This window comes from Lactuca sativa, chromosome 4 (genome assembly GCF_002870075.4).
Source record: "Lactuca sativa cultivar Salinas chromosome 4, Lsat_Salinas_v11, whole genome shotgun sequence".
NCBI lineage: Eukaryota > Viridiplantae > Streptophyta > Magnoliopsida > Asterales > Asteraceae > Lactuca > Lactuca sativa.
In genome coordinates this window covers 174,754,068-174,774,032 of record NC_056626.2, presented here as the reverse complement: position 1 = coordinate 174,774,032, position 19,965 = coordinate 174,754,068, and the positions used below count along the sequence as shown (strand labels likewise).

At 40.2% G+C, this 19,965-nt stretch overlaps 1 protein-coding gene across 1 annotated transcript; it reads right to left on the bottom strand.

The window, feature by feature from the left end:
- Window positions 1–2,504: 2,504 nt before the first annotated feature.
- LOC128133551 (hydroxyethylthiazole kinase-like) lies at window positions 2,505–6,781 on the bottom strand. Its single transcript, XM_052771035.1, has 2 exons — window positions 6,662–6,781; window positions 2,505–2,867 (listed from the first exon to the last, which is right to left on the bottom strand). Exons 1-2 carry the CDS (start codon window positions 6,779–6,781, stop codon window positions 2,505–2,507), a joined length of 483 nt encoding a protein of 160 aa, XP_052626995.1.
- Between the last annotated feature and the right edge of the window lie 13,184 nt (window positions 6,782–19,965).

Sequence of the window (19,965 nt, the reverse complement as noted above, 5' to 3'; positions counted from 1 at the left end):
AAATAATAACAAGCTTGTCGATCAACGGACGTTAGACATCGAATATCAATAAAATAAAAAACGAAGTTTTAACATCCCATAATCCAGAATAAAATTTTCATTTTAAAATAGAATAAATACCTATTTTTATAAGGTTACATTCAATTCAAACCATTTGTTTATAAACCATAATTCGAAATCAGAGTTATAAGGAAAACAATGAGGAATCTCGAACCATAAAACCGTTGATGTGTGTGTACAGTCCTACCTTCGCAATTTGATAATTACATGAAAAACATTTAATCCACAACTGTAAGCACAAAACTTAGTGAATTTCCAAAAATACCACATTAATGACGAGATTTGGCATGCAAAATGAAAAACCATTTTTAAGGAATTTTAATATTTAAATGAGGAAATTACACTTTTATGTCTACACTATATAAAAAATATGCTCCAGCCATTTCTAACTCCATTCACTAACATCTCTCTCTTTTTCTTTTTCTCTCTCTCTCTCACACACACACTTTTATGAGAAGGCAAACCCTTGCAATTGAAGGTATGTGTAGCAGAGGCTTTTTACTTGACTAAAAAATCCAGACTCGTCTTATATGGTGGACGATAGGGACGACCGTCCAGAACTATCTTTTAAAGGGGTCCAAAAATTTTATGGATTTTATTAATGATATGTTCGATTTTGAAGATATCTTTAAAAATTTTACATCTCAAAAAACTAGAAGAAAATGTTTGCTTTTAAATATATGTATTTTTAAAATCGAAAATATTATATTTAAAAGTTAGTATAAATAATTTTGATAAAATTTATTTACTTTAAAAATCTTTTTTTTTTTTCTTTTAAGGATACCTAAAATATGTTTGGAACTAGAAGAAATCATTTGGGGAAAGTGACCAGGATACCTCCTTGGACCCAAAACTCACGTCCACAACTTGCATCTTCTTGGTCATGATCAATTGGTTATAAAATGGAACCATTGACACCTCCATTACTCACCAAAAACACAACCTCACTCTCTTACTTTCTTGGTTTGAAACTCCACTAAGAACCACCATAAAACACCACCACAAACCATCATAAACTCCACCTTATTCCCACTGTTTTGGCAAGAAAATGCCGCCCAAACACTCCGTCCTCCCTCCCTTTCATCTCTCTCTCTCTCTCTCTCTCTCTCTCTCCTGCGGCGAAGAGAGCCACCACAGCCGACTGTGGCAGCCCCTCCGCCTCCCCTGTCGTGACCCACCACCATCAAATAACCTGATGCCGCTGCTTTCCACCTGTTCCTCGTCGACTCACCTAACAGAAGAGAGAGGAAGCGACGGAGCCATCCGCTGCCGTCGCAGATCCACCATCACCGCCCACTTCCACCATCTTCACCTCCCATTGCCGCCACTGATGTGTAACTCCGACCACACCAATGTGAGTAATCAATCACCGCCATTATCGTTTTATCTGTTTTGATTTTGTGGAGTCTGAATTTGATCAGACGACGATTAAGCCTGTTTACGTGGGTCTCGTTTTTGTTTCTCTGTGTGAACTCGTAACCGAGAGGAACAAGATGACACTACTCAAACATTGTTTAATTTTATTTAAAACACACCCGAAACCTAACTGATTTTACAACTCAGTCCCTCCTTTCAAACTTGGAATTAAAATAAACAGTTTAACCCCCTCCTTGCTTACAGATTAATTCCTCCAAACTTTGGTTTAAAATAATTACTCTAACCCCTCCTTTGGTTAAATTTAACAAAAACGGTCCCTATAATTAATTATTTTAGCAAGACCACCCCCATAATTAGTAATTAATACCAAAACTACCCTTTGGTTTTATTAAGTAACATAAATAGATCAAGTGGTTCGTTTTAAACACAAGGAACGTCATGTAACGGTTTCTCACGACAAGTTTCATACTACAAAAAGTGAGTTATTACGGCCCATTTTTAACGTTTTTATTATTTTGGGGGAGAATACTTATGAAACATATTTATCGGTTACGAAATATGTTTACAAAAACGTATATCTAATTATAATTAATATTATGTTAAAACAATATGTTATAGACTAATTTTATCATGACATGCTTATGTTGTAATGATTTAGAAATGTTATAAATCTCGTAAATATTTTAGACGTATATCATGCGTGTACAAACACATATGTTAAACTATATGTATGAATTATAACATTTAGACAAAACTTCAAAAATGGTCCCTGAGGTTTTTGAAAATATCAAGTTTAGTCCCTAAGTTCAAAAAACCTCACAGATGGTCCCTATAGTTTCAAAACTTTTAATATTTGGTCCTTCCGGCTCACTCAGTTACCATTTAGCCGTTAAGTAAGGGGTATTTTTGTCATTTCACTACCCAGGGACCATTTATGAGGTTTTGTATTACTTTTTTTAAAAATAAATAATAAATAAATAAAATTTAATATGCAAGGGGTCCTACCTCTCTCTCTCTCTCTCTCTCTCTCTCTCTCTCTCTCCCTCCTGTATAAAAAAACACACACATCACAATTCTTCAAGAACAATGTCTTGATCGAGGCTATGGAGGGAATCAATCAGATGCACTCTTAGTGACGTCGAACCTTTTGCCAATTCCATTCCGATGTCGCCGGTCAAACCAAATACAGAAAATGCAGATGTCGTGGCTTCAAAAGCATGTGCTGGGTCGATTGCAACAAAAGCAGCAATCGGAGTAGTGACTGAACATCCGCTCGCCGTTATCTTTTGCATTATCGGAACTCCGTTATGCGAACCGAAAACTCTTTGACCATCTGTAACAAAGTCAACTGATCCTAAAATCGCAACTATATTGTCGCTCGATTTCACGGATTCCACAGCATCACTGGATTCGTGCAAGCTATCAGCACCCTAATTATGTAAAACAACTAGTCATACCTAATTCAAGGATACCCAGATAATCTCAGAAGGGTTTAACCCCACACCCACCAAAGCTCCGACTCCTTCCTATCTTTTTCTCGATGCTTTTTTATCTTGTCGCTGGAGAAAGAAACAAAACCGAAAATTGGTCAAATACCCACCCTCACTACCATTTTCTCTCTGTTCCTCTCGTATCTTTCTAGTCTTGCAGGTCCAAGTCAAGGTAAATACCCCTCTCCACCCCTACTCCCCTCTCTACTTCGGTAATCCCCATCTCCATCTTTGATTTGCCCCTATTATGAACAATCCTTTTCAAACCTCAAAAATGTATGGAACCTGGATGGGGAGACAGACACGAGGTTGTAAGAAGAAACCAGAGAGAGAGAGAGAGAGAGAGAGAGAGTTAATATTAAATAATAATTATTACTTTTTTTTTAAATAAGACAAAACTTCATAAATGGTCCCTGTGGTAGTGAAAAGACAGAAATTCCCTTCACTTAACGGCCAAAAGCTAACAGTGTTAGCGAAAAGGACCATTTGTTAAAAGTTTTGAAACCACAGGGACCATCTGTGAGGTTTTTTGAACTTAGGGACTAAAATTGATATTTTCGAAAACCACAGGGACCATTTTTGAAGTTTTGCCTAACATTTATATCTTAAAATTCATACATACTCTCGAGAAAACTCACTATCTATTTAAGCGAGTAAAATACATTTTTTTTATATATCGAAATTACTCGACTTTTTATAGTGAAACTATATCGTACAACTTATTTAATGGACTTTATAATGAGGTATGATTCATTACCTAAATTTAACTACTTAGTATACCCTCTCGTCTATAAATGTTAATCCTCGGAGCGAGATACGTAGTTATAGATCTATACGGGTTGACACCCCACCTGCGGTTGCTAACTACTACCTCGACAGATCAATCGACGTGGGTGATAATTATCTTCATTCTTTGTCTATGACGTCTAATGAAGCATCGTAAGGGGCTATATCTATTCACATAGCTCGGTTATAGGAATCACTATAAGTATTAACTAAAATATTTATCTAGAAACCACATATTCGTTTTCTCATTTTATCAAACATTTTCGAACATGGTTTTGCCTACAAAAGAAATACTTTTCAAACTTTATAAAAGTATCTTCACTTCAGTTAGCAGAAAACATGTAACTCTCACCAACCTTTGTGTTGACCTTCAAACTTCATGTATTCTCAGGAGATCATTGAACCAAATTTTAGTAGAAGAATTGTTCATGGATTTTGGGCAACCTTGTTTTATCTAGTTTTTATTATATCATCCTACTTATTAAGGCAAACTTATGAGCTTAGTATTATTTATATGAACCTTGTATTCAAACCTTAAAATGGAATGTAACTATTGTATTGTTATTGTTGTAACTTGTGATGTATATTCAATTTGCTTGTGATCCATGAACTTAGTCGCATAACTCGACATATTCCGCCGCCTTAGACATGGGCGTACATATTGGTATCAGAGCTAAATTGGCTATAGAGAACTCGTATCCTCGAAAGAGGAAATACAAATATGCTACAGGCTCCTAATAAAAGTATAATTAAAATGTAACATCCCAAAATTCTAGGCCAAAAATTTCATTTTTAAATACATTATTATATAAAACCATCAGTATAAAAACATTCATATTAATATCTCATGTCAAAACCAAAGTGTCAATAATCAAAACATATTATCATAAAACCATATCAGAGTGTAATGCCAAAGATCTCATGTGCGGAAAACAGAGTGTGATGCGCTGCGATCAAGCCGACTCCTTTCCTTTGGAAACGAGTACCTGAAAACAAAACTGTAAACCGTAAGCACAAAGCTTAGTGAGTTCCCCCATCATACCACATACCATACGATCATATAACATACATATACTGTTAGGCATATCTGGGTGCCCGACCTACCCCTTCGGTCCTCTCGACCGGATACTGCCTAGCATATCTGGGTGCTAACCTCCCCTTCGGTCCTCTCGACCGGTAACCGGGGACTATTTCACCCCCTAACACTACCACATAAAAGCATAGCATAAACACGTAAGTCATATACTGCTTAACATATCTGGGTGCTGGCCTACCCCTTCAGTCCTGTCGACCGGTAAGTGGGGACTATTTCACCCCCTACTACTACCACATAATATCATATCACATATATCATAATCTGTCTAGCATAGTTGGGTACTAATCTACCCTTTCTGCCCTATCAACCGATAACTGGGGACTATTTCACCCCCTACTACCACTATCACATAACATCATATCATGCTAGCACATAAACATAACATGTAGTAGCAAACATAGACAATTATCACAAAGGCAATCATCTAACAACAACTCCTACTGGTGGGCCGACATTGTGGCCGTAGACCCACCGCTACCGGAAGGTAACTCACCTCACACTGCTGAAGTCCCGTAGACATAATCCCACACTGCTGAGGTCCCGCAGACTCAACCCCAACTGTTGGCTGACAGATTCCTAAACTGTCAACACCAAAATATCACCCAATTAATAATTGGGTCCCACTACATAACCATAAGTACATTCTTTGGGTAATTACTACATTACCCCTAGCTTAGCATATTCAAGCCCAAGGCCCAATTCGTAGGCCCAAAGTCGACTAGGAATCAAAGCCCAACATATGGCCCAATTTTCCAAATTAGGCCTAGGCCTATACATGGTCGCATTCTAAGGCCCAACATCATATAATCATTAAGGCCCAACAATGGCCCATCTATGGCCAAATTTTCCAAATTGGGCCCAAGCCCCTTACATGGGCCTTACCCTAGGCCCATTAAATTACTCTAGATCATTTGCTTGATCTTGGATAGCCCATTTAATAACCCAATCATCAAGGCCCAACAATAAACCCAAGTGAAATTAGGATTTCACATAAAATGATGATTAGGGTTAGGTTTCCTACTTGACCCATTAAGGACTTAATCCTATAAGGACTTTAATCCATTAAGTCTAATATCGTTTAGATTAATCTTTGCCAATGATTATTATTTAATATCTCAAGTTATTAAATAATTTCCGTGTGTCCCGATTAATTCCCCCAAATTAGAGTTTCATGGCATTAGGGTTTTCCAAACCCTAAGTAGGGTTTCCAACCCAATACTAGTCCATTAATTAATTTGTTTGGCTTTTAGATCAATTAGGGCTTTATTGGGCCTATTAAGCCCACTAGAATATTATTAAGCCCATATGGGTTTTATTGGGTGCATTAGAGTCCATTAACCTTCATTGGTCCCATTAGAGCTCCTTTGAGCCCATTAGGGTTTCTAGCACCCCAAACGAATCTATCACAAGAGGCAAAGCACATCGCCACCCGACACGGCGGCCGGTGGCGGCAGCCACCACCCTAAGGTGGTGGGATTTCCTTTCATTATTCGATTTTACGATTTACAAAGAAAATACTAAAAATAAATGCACACACAATACACTAAGCCAGGTAAACACACACAGACAGCCACCTAATGGTGGCCGTCGGTGGCGCATGGCGGCAGCCACCATCGGAGGTGGTGGTGGCAGTGGCGTTCCAACAAAATCCGGACAAACAATATATGCAACATAGTACATCAAAACCCTACACACCTAAACCATTGGTGAAACACGCACACAGCCACTTTCCATGGTGGCTGGTGGCAACGAAGATGTCAGCAAGGCAGTGCCATGGTTGTCCTTTGCGGTTGTCGGGCATCAAACACATACACGGTGTGCACAGCAATGAAAAACACACACACACACACACTTCATCTTTTGCTCGTAAAGGAAACCCACACCCACTTGTGATGGGTGGCGATGGCGGTGATTGATGATGACCGGAGCAACCAAGAATCGTTTGAGTGGCGGCGGCGACAGCTAGCAACATCCTGAACGAAAGCGGAAGGGGCAAAAATGATAGCGTTCTCGACCGAGGGGCGGTAGTATTCGTCACTAGCCACAACAACGACCACGACGACAACTCTTGGCGGCTTCGTCTTCGACGTCAGCGGTGCAGCAATGGTATCCGGCGGCGATGTGGCAATGAAACAGTAACACGAACGTGACGTCGGCAGCTAAATCACATGACAGCTCCATGGTGGTTTCCGGTATCTACAGCGACATTAACGGAGGAGTTGGCGGCGCCGGAAGTGAGGGTGGCGGCTGGAGAGATAAGTCGGGTTAGGGTTTGGTAGCGATGGCTTTAAACGGGAAGGAGGGTCATCGGGTTTAAATCCCGTGATTTTCAAACTTATATTCATTTTTCCAAGTTCAGCCCCTCCCCACAACATTTGTTTTCAATTTAAATCCAAAAGTTACCCTTTAGCCCTCCCTTCCATAATTCCTTACAAAATAAATCCCTAATTTACCATACATCCCCTAAGCCTCAAAAATCCCTTCAAATGAAGTCCCAGAAGTTACCATTTAGACCCTCGACATTAAAATCCTTTACACCTTAGGTACAAAATTTACTATATAGCCCCTAATATCTTAATTATGAGATAATCAGCCCTCCCACCTCATTTCTTTTTAAATTAAATTTAAATAATTACCACGGAGCCTCTGTGTTCATAAATATTTATAAAATGAGTCCCAAAGTCACGCTTTTAACCCCCGACTTCTAAAAATGTGGCAATTAACTCCTCGAACCCAACACCCTGCATGAATAATTATTTATTTTAGGCTACCATTCGTTCATTAACTTATTTATTTATCTAATAAACAAACAGGGTATTACAACTCCCCCCCCCCCACTTAAATTAGATTTCGTCCTCGAAATCATTTCTTATCATTCCTTACACACCCAATCATTCTAGTAACATCGTCACCATCCTGGGCACACCCTAGCCTTCCTAGGGTAGCCATGACCAATCCTCGTAAAGCCCTACAATCCGTAGATGAACGAATTTCTCGCAACAAGATAACATTTACTCGATTTGAATATGCTGTCTCAAGATGGTCTGAATCCCTGGCAGACCAGTCATACTGAATCAATATCGTTGGACCCAGTCTACTTTATCCTTCAACCGGCTACTCAATTTCCGATAACTCGAGGTTCTCATTATAAAACAGGATCATAGACCTAATTATCTCTGCAGATCACTTGTACCTGGCCTAGGCCCAGATACTCCTGTTGTGAGTCACTTGTCACTCCCCAATAGACCAGCTATCTCGTGAGTACTTGCAACCCCAAACACCAATACTAACACTGCCCAGACGCTAAAACTGCCCGAACACTGAACTATCTGAAGCAGTATGCTGACACATGGCTGCTTCCCACAAGCTATCGAGACCTCCTGGGTCTCAATTCACTCGCCAATCATCTGAAATATTGGGTTCCGGCCCGGCTACAGAGCCAAAGGACTCCCACTTAGTCGCCTCACACGACTTCTGAACGAAATCTTCCTCTGGAACTAGTTGTAACTAGTTATCATGCCACTGTGACTCTAACAACTTTCTGATCTAACTGATCGAATCCATACGTCGAATCCTGTTATCATCAAATCCAAGGCTAGAAGTAGTTGCTACCTGACCAATGGTAGCCCTATCTCACATGTCCTGAAGCAGTCCTGTTGCTTCTCTGATCTCATAACTGTAGTGGCGCTCCTGCAGTCCTATCACTGGCTCAACCAGATCTAATCCATCTGGGTAATTCCAAAATCCAATCCGTGGATTTCCTTATCCTTACTGCTATCATGTGATCCCACTGTATCCGTATCGTACCCAATGCCCGTGATCAAAGCGTCACAGTAAACCATGAAATCATCTACACCTTCTTGCAGGGTGAGAATCAGTGCCTCGCACAACTGTTGTCTGAGAGTATTGAAGGCTGCCTGCTATTCAGGCCCTCAACGAAAGGCCACCGAATTCTTGGTCAGTCGGGTCAAAGGAACCGCAATCTCGGAGAAGTCCCATGTAAATCTCTGGTAGTAACCTGCTAGACCCAAGAAGCTCCGAATCTCAAATGGAGACCTCGGAATCTCCCACTGCATCACGACCTCTATCTTGGCCGGATCAACTAGAATACCCTTATGGTTGACAAGGTGCCCATGAGATTGCACCCCGCGCAACCAGAAATCACATTTGGAGAACTTTATAAAAAGTCTCTCCCCCACTTAGATTCGACTAAGTCTTCACTGCACGCAAGAATTGAAGGATTTCCAATCCTTCTTGCTTTATAATGTCCCACTGATGACATCTTGTGCCTGCCAATGCTAGTGTTTAATCACTGATTAAACCTTGAGATCTCACATCCTTGGAAATCTCGATGAGTACTCTTGACATCTGATCCAGTCTGACACCTCGATCCATCTATCATGTTGTCAATTGAAGGTCTCAATCTTCACTCTGGCTGACAAATCCTCATTGTCATTTCCAATCTTGCAGTACCACTGAACTCTAGCTGAACACAACCCATGCGAAAACACAATTATCCTGAACATGTAATGACCAACCACTTATGCATCTAACACCCGCGACTGACACTACCCTCTTCCTGTCACTAGTTCTGTCCTAGCAACGGTAGTGCCTTGAACTCCAAAGTTCATCCATAAACAATTACTGACCATACCTGAACAATGATAGAACCTCTGAACGCTGATTTCATTGGAGAACAATCACTCCAACCCTGATCGAGTATCCTCTAAATAATACTCCTGCATAGATCTGGACAAATATCCAGAATGATAATGGTACGCGCGGAACCTACTCAATAAAATGCATCCCTCTGTGGGTTCATCAAGGACTTTTCAGCATGCAGGATGGCATATATGATCCTTGATAACCCAAACACTAGCAGAAAAACCGACCCGAGGTCTGACTTATCCAAACTCACTCACAATTCCAAAGCGGTACATATTCCAAACATCCACCTAAGATCATTGAAGATGACATACCCGCAACATCTGGAGGAATACTAACCCCCTTCAGCTGATATGACCAATCCTGCTACCCTGTAGCAGCCTAAACCCTTGGAGTGACAAACTCCCTTGTGTACTTTCTCGTACGCGCTGCACTGACTCAGGCCCTGCTGGCCTTTCACCCGATTATCAGAAGTCATGGGTCTCTTCCTGGGACCCTCTACTATACGCACCTGGTACGAGCCTCTCTTCTCAGAGCGCTCCAAATCGATCCCGCATCTGCAACCCTTGGAAATCATTGTTGGAATAGTGTCTAAGGCTGTAACTATATTCGGTTGTGCATGGTCCTTTTGGGTTGCCTTCACCATAGCAACTTGATAGGATGATTTATTAAGAGAGAATAAATATTATTAATATATTATGGGAATAATATAATGAATAATATATATGTTATTTGATTAATATAAGTCATAGAATTAATTAGAATTAATTTGGTGACTTAAAGAGATTAATTAAATAAAGGGGTATAAACTGTCAACTGTTTGATAGTTAAGCTTTAAACTGTAAATCCATTTGGATATACTTTGGACGGATTCTAAGAGCTTTAGGAAAGCTAAAAATCGTCCATATGCTTATCTAGGAATGGATTTGGATAGCCTTAAGAGAAGATTATCTGATAGGGACTTATCTGTAATCCTTAAGGAGTCTACAAGTATAAATAGACCCCATGGCTGATGGAATTCGACACTTGACCTAAAGTAAGGAACCTCTGGTCGAAATTCCTCCCCTCTCCTCTCTCCTAAATCATCCTCCTTGCTTTGGTGTTTGTAAGCCATTAGAGGAGTGACATTTGTGACTCTAGAAGCTCCAAGACCTCAAGATCAACAAGGAACTCAAAGGTATGATTCTAGATCTGTTTTAATGTTCTTGTTTAACCTAATTAGGAATTAGAAGTCTTGGATTCAAAGCATGTTTATTAGAAAGCCTAGATCCAAGCATTAGGGTTTTGCATGCGCACATAGGAAAGTTCTTATGGCTAAAACCCATCAGTGGTATCAGAGCCTAGCTTGGTTTTCTGTAAATTGTTGCTTGATTAACTGAAACAAACCTGCAAAATTCGAATTTTTTGGTTTCTGAGTCATGGACTCGGCGAGTCTCAAAGTGGACTCGGCGAGTAGGCCTGACTCGGCGAGTCCATTTGTGCACTCGGCGAGTCCAGGCGTCAGGAATGGCCAGATTCGGGATTTCTTTGTGTTTATCTTATCTTAACTTACCATAAACTAATTAGATCAACATTAATTCGTTTTTCTGATAAATATAACTATTATCTTGATCTAGTTAAAGGTAATTATCAACTAATTAAATATTTAATTTCCTTATATGATAATTAATTAATTATTTTAATTATTTTGGTAATTATCTTAAAAGAAATCTTGAATAAATCAAATATAGATAATTAGGATATTAATTGTTAATTGGAATTATTTGTTATTTGATCCTCCATGTTTTAAATGTTTAAAAACCTACCCTCATGTTTTGAAATTTACTTTTGTGATTAAAAGTTTTAATTTAGACAACTTAAATTTCAAACCCTAGATTTTAAAAGTTTTAAAAATATAGCCCTATACTAATATGATATTACTAGAATAATATATATATATATATATGTATAACTAAATGCTAGTCTTACCGTTAGTAGGCCTCATTCACGAAGCCGATCTATAAGGTGGGTATAAGGTTGCGGCCTATAAAATGGCGCTTAATGGGTGTACACTCACACCCACCGCTTGCTTGATTGGTGGAGGGTCGTTAGCCGAACGGGTAGGATAGGGCAACCTCATCCTCTCATTAAAAGTATAATAAGAAATACAAGTAACTACACATATATTTTAAAATTTCCCAATCCTAGTTACTTTAGGAAAAGTGAATTGATGCAATCCCATGAAATTACACTTTGCACCTTGCTAAGATGTTAGTGGAGCGTGTGTGGTTTACCGGCACACTAATTGGTTCTAAGCGAAGGTGGCAAAGGGTGATTCGTTGTTTATCATAGTTCGATGGAGCGTGTGTGGTTTACCGGCACATTGAATAGGTGATTGTTACAATGAAGGCGCCATGTGAATTTGCATGGTAATTCACACCCGCTTTGTGATCCTCGGCATCCCAGTCACAAACAAGAGGGGCATATCGAGATTTAAACATGCCATTGAATAGTTTCAATGAATCTCATCCGAACCTAGGAATTCTCAAAAACACTTAGGACTAATAGTTTAAGTTTCGTGATGGAGAATTAGTGAATCGTCATTCACTTACCTTCAATTTATTTGCATGTTAGATTACGGCATCCCTTTTCTAGTATGTAAATGTTATTGTTGGATCCTAGCCCTAATTTTCTTATTGGGTGATAATTAGGGATTCTTATTCTAATCTATCTTTGTCCTTTTCTAATTATAGATGTCAAACGCAAACAACGCTGCTGCTAGTTCTTTCACATTGATGAGCCTTTGCCAAAAGGTCACCTTCGATGGAACGAACTTTAGCGAATGGATAAGATACATTCGCACCATTGCTCGCTATGAGGACAAAGAGTATGTCCTTGATGAGAAGCTCGAGAAAATCAACACCGAAATCGCTACTCCAGCCGAAATCACCGCCTTTGAAACTCATGAGCGAGATGCAACGAAGGTACATTGCATCATGATCGCCACTATGAACTCCGAATTCCAAAAGTCCTACGAGGACATGTACCCGTACGAGATGCATCAAGACTTATTGGAGAGGTACCACCAAAACGCGAGACAAGAGAGGTACGAGATTTTCACTAACATGATTTCCGCGAAGATGGGTCATGGAGAATCTCTTACCGTGCACTTGCAAAAGATGCAAAGGTATGTCGACCGCCTTCGCAAGTTAAATGTTGACTTCGGTGAAGACTTGGCGATCGACATGGTGCTTCACTCTTTGCCTCCGATGTACAATCAATTTAGGATGACCTACCACATGAACAAAGAAGAGGTCACCCTAAGCAAGCTCCAAGGTCTCTTGAGGGTTGCTGAGAGCAACTTTAAAGACAAGTCTGTTGCACCTACTCCCAATCCGCCCGCTGCTCCTGTCTTGGCTATTGGACAAGGGAAGGGAAAGAAGAGGAAAGCTTCGTCAAAGAACTATCGTAAGGTGAAAGCCCGAGATGGTGCCTCTTCTAGTGGGACCAAAGTTGATCCCGCCAAGCCCTGCTCTAACCCGAAGGAGGCAGAGTGTCACCACTGCCACAAGATAGGACATTGGAAGAGAAGCTGCCCGGATTACCTGCAAGCAATCAAAGAAGGAAAGATCAAGCCATCTTTCGCAGGTATATATACAATCAAATCTAACGATTCTAATCATGCTATTTCTTGGGTTCTTGATACCGGTTGTGGTTATCACATTTGTTCTAATGTGCAGGGACTAAGAAGAAGTAGGGATGTGGAGCAAGGAAGGATCAATCTAATCATGGGGAACAGAAGATCGTCGCCTGTAACCAAGATTGGAGTGTATTCCTTAGTGCTTAGGAATAGTTTAGTTTTAGATTTGAACAATTGTTGCTATTCGCCAGAAATGGCAAGAAACATCATTTCATTTCATGGTTTATTTAGACAAGGATTTAGATTTTCTTTTAATAATGAGAATGGTTCTATTTTGGCTTATCTAAATGGTGTCTTTTACTTTGAAGCTATACCATGCAATGGAATATATGAAACTGTTATGATTGTTGATGACTTTGGAAATGATGTTTTGAATATTGATTCTTCCACTAGTATGGATAAAGCTTCCTTGTGGCATTGTCGTCTTGGACATGTCAACAAGAAACGCATAGCCCAACTCCAAAAGGATGGAGTGTTGGACTCATTCGACCTTAGGGAAGATGACACATGCGAGTCTTGTTTGCTTGGAAAGATGACTAAGTCGCCCTTCACGAGTACTTGTGAAAGGGGCGAGGGTCTATTGGACCTAATACATACCGATGTATGTGGACCATTTAGATCAACCACGAAGGATGGGAACCGCTTCTATGTGACTTTTACCGATGACTATAGTAGATATGGATATATCTACTTAATCAAGCAAAAGTCAGACACCTTTGAAAAGTTCAAAGAGTTCAAGAATGAAGTGGAGAATCAATTGGGCAGGAAAATCAAGATGCTTCGATCCGATCGAGGAGGAGAGTACCTAAGTCTTGAATTCCACGAATATCTCAAGGAGTGTGGAATAGTTTCGCAATTGACGCCTCCTAGGACACCGCAGTTGAATGGTGTGGCAGAAAGGCGTAATCGAACCTTATTGGATATGGTTCGCTCTATGATGAGTCGTGCTTCACTACCAATCTCTTTTTGGGGGTATGCCTTAGAGACTGCCGCCCATATCCTTAACCGAGTCCCTACTAAGAAGGTTGCCAAAACACCTCACGAGATGTGGACAGGGAAAGTTCCCTCGTTGGCACATATCAAGGTTTGGGGTTGCGAGGCTTTCGTAAGACGAGATACTCACGACAAGCTTGAACCGAGAAGTGAGCGATGTATTTTCATCGGCTACCCGCAGACATCCTTTGGATATCTCTTCTATAGACCGAAGGACAATGTTGTCTTCGTTGCGAGGAGAGGAGTTTTCCGAGAGCGAGAACTCATAAGCCAAGGAGACAGTGGGAGGCAAATCGAACTTGAAGAGATTCAAGAGTCGATGGATGAAGGAACCTCTACCGCTGGCACTCAACCCGAGGAGGAAACTCCGGTTGAACCAATTGACGAATCCTTACCTCTTAGACGTTCCGATAGAGTTAGAGTTCATCCCCAGTTCTATGGCTTTCATATTACTACCGAAGGGGACACGTATATTAGTGATGGTACACTAGTAAATCTTGATGAACCTAATAGCTACAAGGAAGCCATGGCAGGCCCGGAGTCTGTAAAGTGGAAAGAGGCAATGGATAGCGAGATCCAATCCATGTATGATAACCAAGTTTGGAATTTGGTTGATTACGTGCCCGGACGTAAGACCGTTGGGTGCAAATGGATCTTCAAGAAGAAGACCGACGTGGATGGGAACGTACACACATATAAAGCGCGATTGGTCGCGAAGGGCTTTACTCAAACTCCCGGAGTTGACTATGATGAGACCTTCTCACCAGTTGCGAAGATTAAATCTATTAGAGTGATGTTAGCAATTGCCGCATTTCATGATTATGAGATTTGGCAAATGGATGTCAAGACCGCTTTCCTTAACGGAAAGTTGGCTGAGGATGTTTACATGGCTCAGCCAGAGGGGTTTGTGGATCCGAAGCATCCGAATAGAGTGTGTAAGCTTGAGAAGTCCATTTATGGACTTAAGCAAGCATCTCGCAGATGGAATCTTTGTTTCGATGAGAAAGTCAAAGAGTTTGGATTTGTACGAAGCGAAGACGAATCTTGTGTATATGTCAAAGCCAGTGGGAGTATAGTAAGCTTCCTCGTTCTATATGTCGATGACATATTACTCATAGGAAACGACATCCCGACTCTGCAGGAAGTTAAGTCCTGGCTCGGGAAGTGCTTCGCTATGAAGGACCTCGGAGAAGCTTCTTACATTTTGGGAATAAGGATAATAAGAGAAAGAAGTAAGAGACTAATTGGACTTAGTCAGAATACTTACTTAGAGAAGGTACTAAAATGTTTTAGTATGGAAAACTCAAAGAAGGGAGAACTACCGATACAAAGTAATGCCAAATTGAGTAAGACTCAAAGTCCGAGTACCGAAGCTGAGATAGCAGAAATGAGCCAAATACCATATGCTTCCGCAGTTGGCTCAATCATGTACGCTATGACTTGTACTCGCCCTGATGTAGCCTTCGCTTTGAGCATGGTTAGCAGATATCAAGGGAATCCTGGCAAAGCCCATTGGATAGCGGTGAAGAATATCCTTAAGTACCTTCGGAGGACGAAGGAATGGTTCTTAGTCCTCGGAGGGAGTGATGACTTGAAGGTGCGAGGGTATAGTGACGCCAGTTTTCAAACCGACAGGGACAACTACCGTTCGCAGTCGGGCTGGGTCTTTACCCTAAATGGAGGAGCAGTGACATGGAAAAGTTCCAAGCAAGAAACCGTAGCTGATTCAACGTGCGAATCAGAGTACATTGCAGCGAGCGAAGCGTCGAAGGAGGCAATATGGCTAAAGAACTTCATCGGTGATCTTGGAGTCGTACCTGCCATAAAGGAGCCAATGGAGATTTTCTGTGATAACGAAGGTGCGATTGCCTTAACCAAGGAACCGAGGGATCATGGTAGATCAAGACATATCGACAGAAAGTATCACTTCATTAGACATCGTGTAGAAGAAGGACAACTCGTAGTTAAGAGGATATCATCAGAAGATAACCCAGCAGATCCGCTTACGAAGGGACTGAGTAGGGTTAAGCACTTGCAGCATGCTAGGAGTATTGGGCTGAAGGATGATATTAGCATAGATTAGATAGTATTAGAAACGTGTAATAGATAAATGTAATTAACATTTGATGATTAAATAAAGGAGTTTTATTTATGAGTAATGTTACTATCTTATGTTAATTGTTTAAGCTATTGTTTCACTTTGTATGTTTTGACTTCCAGAATAATTGAGGTTATTAGGAATAATCGAATTATTCAAATGGTCCACAATCGTTCATATGTTGGAAGTAGATATGAAAGAAGATTGTCGTGAATTGGTGTGTAGAATGTCTAAATGGTGTTAGACATAGCAAAGGATTGCTGCAACGTTCATGAGTGCTTATGAACTAGTTTTGAGCATTGGAATAAACCCGCGCTTGCTGGAATCACCTTATGGAATAAGATATAAAAGGTGATCGCAAGACGATAATATCATATAGTCTTAAAACCTAGATATATGGTTTATTATTTGTTAATTGATTGTACATTGATAATACGAAAACGCATCAGTAACTTGGTGTTATAAAACGTATTGTTGTGTATAGTTGGTAAATGAATAAGTAAATGCATATAAGTCGAAGTTTATCTGTAACTTTTATCTAAGAAGGTAAAAGCGATATCTCGGCCGCTCGATGATTTGATTTGACTTATGTGCCGGGCCCGGTCAGAACTGAATTGATGTGTTCGATTAAGTTCTATGTCAAATAAATCAGAGATCGAGAAACCTAAATGCTTGACTAACCATTCCATAGGATTGTCAGCATGATATCTAACAGAGGACTGTACGTTCCCTTATCTAAAGGACAAGATTGATTAGATCAGAGTTGACAGCGTCTTTGAGAGCTACGATTGCAAACCGAATTGTACTTGTATAGTTACTAGACTTATCCAAGTGGGTGACTGTTGGAATAGTGTCTAAGGCTGTAACTATATTCGGTTGTGCATGGTCCTTTTGGGTTGCCTTCACCATAGCAACTTGATAGGATGATTTATTAAGAGAGAATAAATATTATTAATATATTATGGGAATAATATAATGAATAATATATATGTTATTTGATTAATATAAGTCATAGAATTAATTAGAATTAATTTGGTGACTTAAAGAGATTAATTAAATAAAGGGGTATAAACTGTCAATTGTTTGATAGTTAAGCTTTAAACTGTAAATCCATTTGGATATACTTTGGACGGATTCTAAGAGCTTTAGGAAAGCTAAAAATCGTCCATATGCTTATCTAGGAATGGATTTGGATAGCCTTAAGAGAAGATTATCTGATAGGGACTTATCTGTAATCCTTAAGGAGTCTACAAGTATAAATAGACCCCATGGCTGATGGAATTCGACACTTGACCTAAAGTAAGGAACCTCTGGTCGAAATTCCTCCCCTCTCCTCTCTCCTAAATCATCCTCCTTGCTTTGGTGTTTGTAAGCCATTAGAGGAGTGACATTTGTGACTCTAGAAGCTCCAAGACCTCAAGATCAACAAGGAACTCAAAGGTATGATTCTAGATCTGTTTTAATGTTCTTGTTTAACCTAATTAGGAATTAGAAGTCTTGGATTCAAAGCATGTTTATTAGAAAGCCTAGATCCAAGCATTAGGGTTTTGCATGCGCACATAGGAAAGTTCTTATGGCTAAAACCCATCAATCATATCCTTCAGGGTCTGACACCCTGTCACGCTCACTACCTTGCTTGCCAATGGCTAAGCTGCAACAACTGGAACATCCTCTGTCCCCAAACTGGGTCACAAACTCTTCCCTGAAGCTTCTTAGATTCTCCAAGACTCTCGCTGATTCGAGTATGGATCCTATGCTTTTAGTAGTACGGGCCCAATACTACCTTCCACACCTATCCATAATTTCCTCAGCAATCCTCCCGGATCCTCCAAGTCACTTCCTTAATTGGTACACCCAAGTCTAACTGAGCCTCACTACTAACTCACTGAAATATATCCTAGGTTTCCCTAGGTTCCCGAACTCACCCAGTCCTCAGTTGCTGAAAGATTCCCAGTAATGTCAACTAGCTACCTCATGAATATAGCCACATGCAATAGAGATCAGATAATCCTTCAAGTAACAGACTCATCCCTATAACAGTTAGACTCAAACGAGAGCTTCACAATAGGGTTAAATCTATCACTATGAGATTATCCAGCCTGTGCCACATGTGACTTAGCATATTCACTTAATAGCTAACTCACATTACTAAGAGTCCACAAAGCACAAAGCAAGCAACATTCAGACAATGGAAAATCTAACCATCATATACCAATCAAATCATTCTATCTTCTAATCAGGAATCTGTACATGAAATTCAAAGGTTCATACAATCAGGCATAACCTAAACAAGTTATCCTATCACTGACTGATCAGTACTAGCATGCAAGTCTACGAGCACATACAATAGGCGTATAAGGCATCCTCCTAGATCCTTAGCCTAATCTAGCATGCAATTCTCATAATCATATCATATCATACGATAACATAACATGTATGGGTATCTTGGGGAAAACTTACTTGAGCTCGGCTGATTGCACGCATCACACACCTTATTCTTTTCAAAGTCATTTTCTCTTTTCAAACTTCTTTTTATAAAATGATTTTACTTTTCAAAATTTTCATACCAAGTCCTTAGTTTGAGTTCAGACACACCCTTGAGTGTGCCACAATCCCTTAAACCAAGGCTCTGATACCAACTTGTAACATCCCAAACTTCAAGTCCAAAAATTTCATTATTAAATACATTATTATATAAAACCATCAGTATAAAAACATTCATATTAATATCTTATGTCAAAACCAAAGTGTTAATAATCAAAACATATTATCATAAAACCATATCAGAGTGTAATCCCAAAGATCTCATGTGCGGAAAACATAGTGTGATGCACTGCGATCAAGTTGGCTCCTTTCCTTTGGAAACGAGTACCTAAAACCAAAACCGTAAACCGTAAGCACAAACCTTAGTGAGTTCCCCCATCATACCACATACCATACGATCATATAACATACATATACTGTCAGGCATATCTGGGTGCCTGACCTACCCCTTCATTCCTCTCGACCGGATATTGCCTAGCATATCTGGGTGCTAACCTCCCGTTCGGTCCTCTCGACCGGATACTGCCTAGCATACATGGGTGCTAGCCTCCCCTTCGGTCCTCTCTACCGGTAACCAGTGACTATTTCACCCCCTAACACTACCACATAAAAGCATAGCATAAACACATAAGTCATATACTGCCTAGCATATATGGGTGCCGGCCTACCCCTTCGGTCCTGTCGACCGGTAAGTGGGGACTATTTCACCCCCTACTACTACCACATAATATCATATCACATATATCATAATTTGTCTAGCATAGTTGGGTACTAATCTACCCCTTCAGCCGTATCAACCGATAACCGGGGGACTATTTCACCCCTACTACCACTATCACATAACATCATATCATGCTAGCACATAAACATAACAGGTAGTAGCAAACATAGACAATCATCTAACAACAATTCCTATTGGTGGGCCGGCATTGTGGCCTTAGACCCACCGCTATCGGAAGGTAACTCACCTCACACTGCTGAAGTCCCGTAGACACAATCCGACACGGCTGAAGTCCCACAGACTCAACCCTAGCTGTTGGCTGACAGATTCCCGAACTGTCAACACCAAAATATCACCCAATTAATAATTGGGTCCCATTACATAACCATAAGTACATTATTTGGGTAATTACTACATTACCCCTAGCTTGGCTTATTCAAGCCCAAGGCCCAATCC

What these genes read in the sequence shown, in the direction of transcription:
- LOC128133551 (XM_052771035.1), bottom strand. Translation starts at nt 6,781, where the DNA reads ATGTTGCTAGCTGTCGCCGCCGCCACTCAAACGATTCTTGGTTGCTCC. An exon ending in CTTTACGAGCAAAAGATGAA is followed by an intron (nt 2,868 to 6,661) that starts GTGTGTGTGTGT and finishes TTACATAATTAG; the next exon opens with GGTGCTGATAGCTTGCACGA.